The sequence below is a fragment of the Sminthopsis crassicaudata genome, chromosome 5 (genome assembly GCF_048593235.1).
Source record: "Sminthopsis crassicaudata isolate SCR6 chromosome 5, ASM4859323v1, whole genome shotgun sequence".
NCBI lineage: Eukaryota > Metazoa > Chordata > Mammalia > Dasyuromorphia > Dasyuridae > Sminthopsis > Sminthopsis crassicaudata.
The window spans coordinates 140,975,662-140,988,072 of NC_133621.1; the positions used below are offsets into that span (position 1 = coordinate 140,975,662).

The following is a 12,411-nucleotide window of genomic DNA, read 5'->3' on the forward strand; positions in this document are numbered from 1 at the left end:
CAACCTGCCAAGCAAAAACAATTCCAATATCAAGAAACAACAGTCAGGATTACCCAGGATTGGCAGTTTCTACCATCAAAGATCAGAAGGCCTGGAATGCCATATTCCAGAAGGCAAAAGACCTGGGATTACAATCAAGAATTAACTACCCAGCCAGACTCAGCATCATCTTTCAGGGGAAGCAATGGAGCTTCAATGAAGCCAGAAAAAAAAAAAAAAAAAAAAAAAAAAAAAAAAACAGAACTAAGCAAAAAATTTAATCTACAAACACAGGACTCAAGAGAAGCATAAAAAGGTAAATATGGGGAAAATATCTATTATTTAAAGGTCAAATTGTTTACATTCCAAAATGGGAAAACAATATCTGTAACTCTTGAGAATTGTATCTGACACTTAAGAAGAAAAGGGGGGACATCACATGAATTGAGAATGTAGTTATGAATGGATTCTGATGTGATAACATCAAAAAAAAAAAAAAAAACAGACATTAAGGGCTACTCCTTAACTTAGTGAAAAAGATCTGTACTGAAAAAAAGAGAAAAGGAGAGATATAAATTAGTTCACATGAAGAGGGCAAAAAAACCTATTACAATCTAGAGGAAATAAGAGGGGGATGAGCCTTGTCTGAATATCATCTGTTTGGGCTCTAAGCAGGAATAACTTAATCATTCAGTCAGGTATAAAAATTTATCTAACTCTATAAAGAAATAAAAGGAGAAAGAAGAAAGAAAAGGGAGAGGCAGGATAGAAGAGAGGGCAGAAGTACTAGGTGAAAAGATAAGAGAATTGGGTAAGCAATGATAAAAGATAAGATAATGGATGGGGTGGGTAAAAAATACAGACAAGAAGGGAATGGTGGGTAAAAAAATACAACTAAAGATGGTGGAAAGAAAGAACAAAAGTATATACAGAGAAGAAAATAAGATAGAGGGAAATATAGAGCTGGTAATCATAACTGTGAATTTGAAGGGGATGAACTCTCCCATAAAATAGAAATGAATAGCAGAGTGGATTAAAAAACAGAATCCTACAATATGTCGTTTACAAGAAACACACTGACAAGGAGAGGCACATATAGAGTAAAGGTAAAAGGCTGGAACAGAATTGATTATGCTTCAGCTGAAGTAAAAACAAAAACAAAAACAAGCAGGGGTAGCAGTTCTACTCTCAGATAAAGCAAAAGTAAAAATAAATCATATTAAAAGAGATAAGTAAGGAAAGTGCATCTTGATAAAGAATATTATAAACAATGAAGTAATAATGCTAAATGTGTATGCAGAAAGTAGTAGAGCAGCCAAATTCCTAAAGAAGATTTTAAGCCAGTTACAGGAAGAAATAGAGAGCAAAACTATACTGGGGGGACTTCAATCTTCCCCTCTCAGAATCAGACAGATCTAATTACAAAATAAGAAAGAAACTAGGGAGGTTAATAGAATCCTAGAAAACTTAAATATGATAGGCCTCTGGAAAAAATTGAATCGGGATATAAAGGAATATACACTTTTCTCAGTACATGGCACTTTCACAAAAATTGACTATGTATTAGGGCATAAAAACTTTATAATCAAATGCAAAAAGACAGAAGTAGTAAATGCTTCCTTTTCAGACCACAATACAATAAAAATTATATTCAATAAAGGGACAGGGAAAGATAGACTAAAAATTAATTAGAAATTACATCATCTAATTCTAAAAAATGAGTGGGTCAAACAACAAATCACAAAAAATGATCCATAATTTCATTCAAGAGAATGACAAAAATGAGACAGCATAACCAAAACCTATGGGATGCAGTCAAAGCAGTTACTAGAGAAAATTTTGTCTCCAAATAGCTATATGAATAAAATAGAAAAAGAGGAAATCAATGAATTGGGCATGCAACTAAAAAAGCTAGAAAAAGAACAAATTTAAAACCCCCAATTAAATACCAAATTAAAAATTCCAAAAATCAAAGGAGAGATTAACAGAATTGAAACTAAGAAAACTAGTAAACTAATAAATAAAACTAAGAATTGGTTTTATGGGGAAAAAAAATAGATAAACTTTTGGCTAATTTGATCAGAAAAAAAAAAGTAAGAAAAAAGCTAAATCACCAGCATCAAAAATGAAAAGGGTGAACCTAACCATCAATAACAAAGATATTAAAGCAATAATAATTATGAGTTATTTTGTTCAACTGTGTGGCAGCAAGTCTGACAATCTAATCAAAATGAATGAATATTTGCAAAATATAAATTGCCAAGATTAACAGAAGAGGAAATAAATTATTTAAATAGTTCCATTTTAGAAAAAGAAATTGAACAAGCCATTAATGAATTCCCTAAGAAAAAATCCCCAAGGACCAGATGGATTCACAAATGAATTCTACCAAACATTTAAAGAACAATTAATTCCAATACTATGTAAACTCTTTGGAAAAACAGGTAAAGAAGAAGTATTACAAATTCCTTCTATGACACAAATATAATCCAGATACCTAAACCAGGAAAAGCCAAAAAAAAAAAAAAAGAAAAGAAAAGAAAATTACAAACCAATCTCTCTAATGAATATTGATGGAAAAATTTAAATAAAATTTTAACAAAGAGATTACAGCAATTTATCAGCAGGATAATACAATATGACTAAGTGGAATTTTATATCAGGAATGCAGGGCTGGTTCAGGAAAACAACTATAATCAACCATATCATTTACAAATCCAACAGAAATCATATGATGATAGATGCAGGAAAAGCTTTTTACAAAAGACAGCACCCATTTCTATTAAAAACATAAGAGAGCATAGGGATATAGGAAGCTTTTAAAAAAATAATAAGCAATATCTATCTAAAACCAAGAGCAAGTATTATTTGTAATGGAGAGAAGCTGGACACATTCCCAATAAGATCAGGGGGGAAACAAAGATAACCCTTTATCACACAATTATTCAACATTGTACTAGAAATGTTGGCTTTAGTTTAAAGGAATTAGAATAGACAATGAGGAAATAAAACTATCACTCTTTGCAGATGATGTGATGATATATTTAAAGAATCATAGAAAATCATCCAAAAATTTACTGGAAACAATTCACAGCTTTAGCAAAGTTGCAGGATATAAAATAAACCCATACAAGTCATCAGTATTTCTATATATTACTGGCAAAGCCCATTAGCAAGAGATAGAAAGAGAAATTGCATTTTAAATTACTGTACACAAAATAAAATACTGAAGGTCTACCTGCCAAGACAAACCCAAGAACTATCTAAACACAATTACAAAACACTTCTTACACAAATAAAGTCAGATCTAAACAATTGGAAAATATCAATTGCTCATGGGTAGGCCAGGTTAATATAATAAAAATGACAATTCTGCCTAAATTTATCTATTTGTTCAGTGCCATACCAAACTGCCAAAAAATAATTTTATAGAACTAGAAAAAATAGCAAAATTCAGTTGATAAATGATCAAAGGATATGAACAATTTTCAGATGACAAAATTAAAGTCTTTATAGTTATATGAAAAAATGCTCTAAGTAACTATTGATTAGAGAAATGCAAATTAAAACAATTCTGAGGTACCACCTCACACCCCTCAGATTAGCTAGTGTGATAGGAAAAGATCATGATAAATGTTGGAGAGGATGTGTGAAAACTGGGACACTAATGCATTGTTGGTGGAGTTGTGAAATGATCCAACCATTCTGGAGAGCAATTTGGAACTATGACCAAAGGGCTATATGCTTTGACCCAGCAGTGCCATTACTGGATCTGTATCCCAAAGAAATCTTAAAGGAGAGAAAAGGACCCACAAGTGCAAAAATATTTATAGCAGCTCTTTTTGTAGTAGCAAAGAATTAGAAAATGAGTAGATGCCCATCAGTTGGTGAATGGCTGAACAAGTTGTGGTTTATGAAGATAATGGAATATTATTTTCTATGGAAAAAATGATGAACAAACTGATTTTTAAAAGGTCTAGAAAGATTTAAATGAACTGATGCTGACCCTAAATGCAAACAAGCAGAACCAGGAATACATCATACATAATAACAGCAAAACTGTGCGATGATCAACTTTGAAAGACTTGGTAGTTCAGTGATCCAAAACAATCCCGATAGACTTTGGACAGAAAATGCCATCTGCATTCAGAAAAAGAACTAAGGAGACTGAATGTAAAATAACATATGCTATGTTCACTTCTTTTTTCTGGGGTTTTTTTTTTTATTATTTCTCCCATGATTTTTCCTTTTTGTTCTGATTTTTCTCTCCCAACATGATTCATAAAGTATGTGTATTAAAAAAATAAATAAATCTACTAGGAAAAAAAGACCCAGAGAGAAGAGGTGGAATACAGATAGAATTCCAGGAACAGTATTGAGTCAAAATGATTTTAGGATCATTATGTCACAGATTGAGAGTTTAGAGAAACCCTGGCATCATAGAGTTGAAGCCCCTTGTTTTCCAGATAAGGAAACTAAAACTAAGAAGAGGGTAAGTGGCTTGTTCACACAGCTAGTAAATATCTGAAGTGACTATATCATCCTGACTCCAAATCCAGCATGCTGCCTCTGATCTTTATATATGGAATATGGACTATAAATTCCAAGAAACACCCATTCTTAAGGCAGATAGGTAGCTCAATGGAAAGAGTACTGGACCTTGAGTCAGACAGAACAAAATTTAAATCTTTTATATTTATATTCATTTAATCTAGATTTGCCTTAGTTTCTTCATTATTGAAATGGGAGGTAATAATAGTAGTTACTCCCAGAATTGTTGTAAGGATCAAATGAAATAATACTTGTAACATGGTTTGCTAAGTTTAAAGTATTGTCTAAATGCTAAATGTTCATCATAAAACATTTTACACTCATTATCCTAATTTATTCTTACAGCAGTCTTCTAAGATAGGTAGTACAAGTAAATTCATTTTACAAATGGGGAAAATGAATCATAGAATGGTTAAGTGAATTGCCCAAGATATGTCAGGTAATAAATATTAAAGTTCCTACTATGTCTTCTGATTCCAATTGTAGGATTCTTTCCATTGTGTCACAGATAATCTATGTGAAGATACTTCTCATGTTTCTACTTTCAAATCATAGCAAAAGAATGATCAGCTACTGGTAGGTGGTTAATAAATACTACATGATGAAGATTGATGGTGGTCTTTGCTCTATTGTAGGATTTCATTGACCTAAAAAAACAATTTACAATTCTTCAAAATAAGACAAACGCTAAGGGATCCAAGAAGGGAATACTCAGTAAAGTAAAACAGCTAAAAGAAGAAGCAGAAAAATTGGCAGGAGAGACAGAGGAAAAAATGCAACGAATAAAAGGTATCTGTATATATCTGTGTGTATATATATGAGTGTGTGTGTGTGTGTGTGTGTGTGTGTGTGTGTTTATACATAACTTAGTTCTTTCTTTGACAATAGACAAAGTATGAATAAAGTCATAATAACAAATCTCTGTAATATATAGAACATATTCCTGACTTTTTACACTACTGATTCATTCAATAATCATTTATGGAATTCCTCTTATCTACAAGGCATCCTGCCAGACATTGATGGAGATAAATGACGAATAAGACACAAATTCTGCCCTTAAGGAGTTTATAATCTACTGAGGAGATAAGATACTTATACAAATAACTATACTACAAAGTAAAACAGGATGCCAGCATGAGAGATATAAAAGTATTTTGAGTAACCAGTCTTCATGCCTTTGGACAGACTGACCATCATGCTTAGAATATTTGTACTTGTTTGTATAATAATAACAATAATAATAATAACATTCTCCATTATATTATATTACTATATGTAAAACATATTATTGTATATATAATGTATATCTATAATCTATAATATATTATACTATATTTACAATATATATTACATAGTATATCATACTATATTTATAATATATAATATTACACACTATATTATACTATAATTATGATATTATGTATATGCTATAGTATACGATATTTATAATGTATAATTTATACTATATACTATTATATTTATGATATATAACATTTCTAATATATAATATACATGTTTTATTATGATATTAATAATACATAATATACATACAATAATGTTATGTTTATGTCATATAATATATTATGAATATAATATATGTATGTTATATATCATAAATATAATATAGTAGTATAAATTATCCATTGTATATATACTATACTTGTTATGGTATATTCTATTTATATATACTATATGATGTATAATATAAGCTACATTATACTATATTTAAAATATATCTCTTGAAAATTTCTAATTTCCTTCAGGACTCAATTCAGGCACCTTCTTTATGAAGTCTTAATCTGATTTCCCTCCCAGTTGCTAATCTCTTTCCAACTAAATTTCTCCAATAAATCACGTCTGTTTTTATGTTTATATGTACATTTATGTCTGTGGAGACTTGATTCATGACTAACTGATCTCCTCTACTCCTAATTCAGTTGATAAATTGAACTGATTTATTGTATTATCATTTGTTTGCTGAGGCAATTGAGGTTAAATGACTTGCCCAGGGTCAACTAGGAAGTGTTAAGTGTCTGAGACCAGAATTGAATTCAGGTCCTCCTGACTTCAGGATTGGTGCTCTATCCACTAGATAGCTGCCCCAAACTGATTTTTTTTAAAGTGTCAAAGTTTAAATGTTCTATCATCCCTATATAAAGTGTAATTGTTGACATAGGATATACACAAGAAGAAGAGAAAGACAGCCAAAACCTATAGTGTCAAAGGCAAGAGTTGCCTTGCTCACTAGTATTTTCTACATGTATGATTCATCATAGTGCACTATAAGTTTATACTCTCTCTTCTCAGTGATGGTCTGTAAATTTGTAGGAGAATATATCTCAAGTTTTATAGGGAGAATAGTCTATACTTCTTGTTCTTAATGTGGCAACTTAGTAAATCCATTTGCTTTGAGCTAAATATGGCTGACCATTCAAATAAATATTTTGGTAGGGCATGTGGTTTATAGTTTGGAACCTATAATAGTAACCTCTACCTGGAGACTTATGAGTGTCATGTTGAAGTGATAACCCAGAAAGGATACCATATCCTGCTATAGTTATAAACTACTAGAAGGAAGAGATTATTTCATTTTCATCTTAGGGTCCCAGTACTGAGCATATTGCCTGATATATAAGTGCTTAAAAATTATTATTACCTCCATATTATATGATAGAAACATTTGGTTTCTAAACAATAGTGTTGATATAATTAGAATTGCACACTAGGAAAGTTACTTTGACAACAGTAGAATGAATTGAATAAGAGAGAGACTGGGGAGAGACAGAGAGGCCAGTTAGGAGACAATTGAGATATTCCAAACAAGAAGGATACATTCCTGGATTTTGTTGGTGGCAGTGGGAATGGAAAAAAAAAAAAAAATGAGACAGCGCAGAAACAGAATCAATAGAGCTGGAAAACATGTTGGATTAGGAGGTGAGAGAAAAGAGGAATCAACATTTTCCCAAAATGTTGAATATTGTTAAGGAGAGAGATAATTTCTATTAAGGATAGAGAATCATTATTATAGAAGTGATAATCAAAGCTTTGGATAATGGAGATTACCAAGGGAAAAAAGGTTAGAGAATGATGAAAGAGTAGAAAGAATAAGTAAAGAAACCCAACATTTGGAGTAGGAATAAGAAGAGAAACTAGTGAAGGAAACAAATAAATGTTGAGATAAGTAGGAGAAAAATCAGGGTATCAAGGAAGGAACCAAGAACAAGAAAGCATCAAGAGGTAGAGTATGGCCAAATGCTAAATAACAGTCAAGGAGGATAAGGCCTGAGAAAGGATCATCGATCATAACATTTAGTAGGACAGTAGTGACCTTCAAAAACAATTTCAACAGAGTGAAAGGAGTAATGAGTACAAACAATTCTTCCCATATGTTTGGCTGTGAAAGAAAGGCAAAAGAGACAATAGTTTGAGGAAGCAAAAGTACCCATCTAGAGGTCATACTCCTTTAAGTCATCATCTTTTATGTGAAAGCAAAAGTCTCATCCCAAGGTATTTATGAGGCTTTTACCCTTAGGGGACTCAGAGTAAGATCCTTATCTAAGAACTAAGTTACCGGGATTAACATCAATCAGACTTTTCTTGGACATACCCTCTACACAAACATCCATAAAGCTATCAGTTATTAAGATTGGGGAAATAAGAAGTAGAAGTATATATTTAGCAATAAAAGGGACATTATAGGCCGCCAAGCCAAATTCTTTCATTTTGCAGATGAGGCTCAGAGAGCTTGAGTGTCTTCCTTAGGGTCACATAGCAAGTAACTCTCTAAGGTGGGATTCAAATCCATATCTACCTGATTCTCAAATCCAGGACTCTATCCAGCTGCCATGTTGCCTCCCAAATAAAATGTTTTAAACCCTTCTCTTGAAGATTCTAAAACTAATCTATTTAAAGTATTATAACTTACAATATACCATCCCACTGTTTTTTTTTTCTTTTTCTCCCATTTAGAGTGCTGAAAAGATGAGTAGTATTACATTTACAATAGGATAGACCAACTTTGCACTCTATCTTATCAATAAGAGAGGTTTAAAGCACATGTTCTCGACTCTGCCACTACTTGCTAAAAAGAGATACCTATATAACCCAAGTTGGTAAAAGACTGAAAGAAAGATCTCATATACATTAAAATATCCCTACCAGTATTTTTTGTTGTTACAAAAAATAGAAGAGAGATACACAAATGGCTAAATCAACTAATTCATTGCTTCATAAGAAATGATGAATATCAAGTATTTAGAGTGACATGAGACATGAACTGATACAGATTAAAGCAAGCAGAACTAGGAAAAACATACATGATGAATTCAACAATATAAGTAAAAAGAAACAAAATAAAACAAAATCTGAAAACCATGTAATTAACAAATTTGATCCCATAGAAAAGATAAGAAAATAAACCACCCTCCTTTTTTTGATTCAAAAGTTGGCATGTGAAACATTACATATATTATCAGACTTAGTAGATAATTATTCTGCTGAATTGTTTTCTCTTTTATATTCTTTGTTGTAAGAAATGGCTTATTGAATAGAGGGAAAGATACATTCATAAATAAAGGTAATATAAAAACAAGAGATACAAAAAATTTTAATGTGAATTTTTTTAAAAAGAGATTTCACAGAAGGGAAACTTGGAAGTGCTGAATTTGGAAGTGTAGAGCATGGTACCCAGCAAGTACATGAATAAGAATCAACCAATAAATTTCAAAAGCTTAAGCCACCACCAAGCTTCTCAATATAATTCTCACCCAAACACCCACTGGTGTACTTTACTCTCTCTATCATAGTCATACCCTTTCCCTCTGATGAATCCCCCTCTCTTAAGCTCCAAGGATTCCAGTGGAAAGGAGAGAATAACTAGCAACAGGTCAGTACTCTATGTATTTCACTGTCTGCCTTGGGCCTGGAAGCATACGTTTCCCATCCCTATCTCAGAATATCAAAAGATTAAAATAATGAAGATCCAAAGACAGACAAAAATGATCAGAAATCCATTGAGTACAAAATAAATGTTGCCTTTTTTAAATGAAGTAAAAATAAAATTAAAAAAATTTTTTCATCCTGTTTTAGCTACTCACTTAATCCATAGTCATCACCTGTGTTTACATTTCTAACAACCAAAAATGTCCCTATAGAGATTTTATTATCTAAATCCAAAAAGCTCCAATGTCAATAAAATATTTGCTCTAATTTTCATGATATCCTTGACATTTTTAAGAAAAGAAAGATTAGATTAGATGGCAAAAACGATTGTGTTATTAAAAAGTATGTAAATCTCCATCCCAGAAAAAAATGTGGGAACTGAAACTTAAAAAAAAAAAAAAAAAAAAAAAACCAGTTTCATTTTGTTGTGTTTTTTTTCTTTTAGACTTAGAAAAGAAGATCCAAGTCTTGAATCAAGCTAAACAAGAGAAAATCAATCAACTAAAGCAACTAGAAAATCATGTCCTAGCTATTAAAAATGAAATTACCACACAAGAAAATAAATATGCTACTTGCCACATCTAGGCCATTTTACAGGGTTAGAGTTGCTTCCTTATATTCTGACTGCTGATTAAAGCCCTCTTCTTAGAATTAGAGAGCCCTGGAAATCAGAATGGCTCTCAGAAGTCATTTGTCCAACTCCTCCCCAAAGCAGGAATTTGTATTTACAACAACCACCACACATGGAGATCAGATAAGCAGGGATGGGGCTGTCTCTGTAACAGGTCTGTCTGGAGATTCCCCACTCTCTGTACTGCTGATTCTTGGTATTGAAGTAGGCCAAGGAATTAAAGCCAGAAAAATGTCACATTTTATGAAAATAGGAAAGGAAAAACAAAAGATTTTCAAGCAGCTTTTTCCTCTTGACATTTTTCCTTTCTGTTTGTTTAAAGGGGGGAGATGGGGTAGAAATTGGGTATGCAAAACAAGTATATTTAAATAAGTATGGAATTAGACTTATGCAATTTCTGTCAAATGAACTTTAATTTTTATTGAATTACTATATTCAGTGTGGAAATAATATTCCATATATAATTATTTAGAATGTAATAGATTTTTCTGTTAATTTCTTTTATTCTAACAAATTCAGGGCATCCAAATAAAATGTTTGTGACTTAAACTTGTGACTTACTTTCATAATACCTTTTATTCATAATCGTTCTATCAAGTAAAGAACTCTTATGTGGTTCCCCAATCCTTCCCACTCACACTTCCAATTCTATAAGGTGGATACTAAGGAAATTGATCTTATGCTTATCTACAAATCAGAATGTGTTTACATATAGCATTACTATAAATCTTGGCAATGATAAAATCTGTATTTTTAATCATGTTGATATCATTTATTATAATAGATTGGATTATATTATTTCAAATACAATCTGTAATTAAACATTCATTGTGATTCAACTTATTAATGCAACTTAATTTACTTAATTTACTTACACTGTTTGGAAAACATCACATTTCACTTACATTATTTGGAAAGTTAGCCTTCTGCTGAATTATACTTCATGGACCTGATCCCATATTCTTGAATGAAAAACACTATGTACAAACATAAGCATATGGAAGATGGAGAACAGCTGGACTCTGTCTCTACTGAGAGTGGAGTTAGAGGGAATTGATTTAAATGCAACATGGTTATATACAAAGAACAAATTCCTTACAGTGAGTTTAGCTGAAGGAAACGGGGAATCTATTTCCCTAGAGATCTTGAAGAATAAATTTGCAATACTTAAATTTCCTAGGGAAATATATTTAGATTTCTTTGAGAATCTGTTGTAATAAAGCCCCACTTTCAGCAGTCAAAATTTCAGGAGCTTCAAACATCTGGAACCTAGCAATTAACCTGAAATAAATAAAAGTGGTCTCTGAGTAGTTCTGGAAAAGAATTGTCTCAAACTTTACTCTGCAGGAGAGGGATGGAACTAACCTGCCAATATTCTTAGAACTATGAAACAAGTTAGGACTATCTATTTAGTAAGTGTGGTATCTGGCTTCAATGGCAAGGTTCAAATTTTCTTGGATTGAAACTGCACATTTCGACCAGCAGGATGAATAAAGAGAGGCTTGGAGAGACTTACATGAATTGATGCTGAGCAAAATGAGCAGAACCAGGAGATCATTATACACTTCAACAACAATACTGTATGAGGATGTATTCTAATGGGAGTGGATATCTTCAACATAAAGAAGATCTAATTCAGATCCAATTGATCAATGATGGACAGAATCAGCTACACCCAGAGAAGGAACACTGGGAAAGGAGTGGAAAATGTTTGCACTATTGTCTTTCTATCCAGGTTGCTTATACCTTCGGAATCCAATTCTTACCGTGCAACAAGAAATTTGGTTTTACACACATATATTATATCTAGGATATACTGTAATATTTATTATATATGGGATTGTCATCTTTTGGAGGGAGTAGAGGGAGGAAGGAGAAAATTTGGAACAAAAATGAGTACAAGGGATAATGTTGTAAAAAATTGCCCATGCATATGTACTGTCAAAAAAAGTTAGAATTATAAAATTAATTTTAAAAAAAGAAACTGCACATTTCAGCAGAGCATTTGGGAAGAGAGAACTGGCTGCCCAAAACCAATGTACCAAGAGGTAATAATTGATAATGGGAGATGACATAGAATAATATCAACTAACATTTTTGTAACATCTTAAAATTTGCAAAATCCTGTCTATTTGTTATCACATTTGATTCCCGCAATAATCCTATGAAGGAGATGCTACAGGTTATTTTCATGTTCCCATTTTACAGATGAGGAAATTGAAACTCAGAGAGGTGAATAGCTATTAAATATCAGAAATGAGTATTAAATTCAGACCTTCATGACTGCAGGTTCACACCCCAGTATC

At 31.9% G+C, this 12,411-nt stretch overlaps 1 protein-coding gene across 4 annotated transcripts in view; it reads left to right on the forward strand.

The window, feature by feature from the left end:
• Nucleotides 1–10,856, forward strand: part of LAMB4 (laminin subunit beta 4) — a 154,891-nt gene extending 144,035 nt beyond the window's left edge. For all 4 annotated transcript variants that reach the window (XM_074268333.1, XM_074268332.1, XM_074268331.1 and 1 more), the window contains 2 exons: nucleotides 5,166–5,319; nucleotides 9,920–10,856. In XM_074268333.1, coding sequence (XP_074124434.1) covers nucleotides 5,166–5,319; nucleotides 9,920–10,059 — 294 coding nt within the window. In that variant the 3' untranslated portion in view covers nucleotides 10,060–10,856. The remainder of the gene's footprint in view (nucleotides 1–5,165; nucleotides 5,320–9,919) is intronic.
• The last annotated feature ends 1,555 nt before the right edge of the window (nucleotides 10,857–12,411 follow it).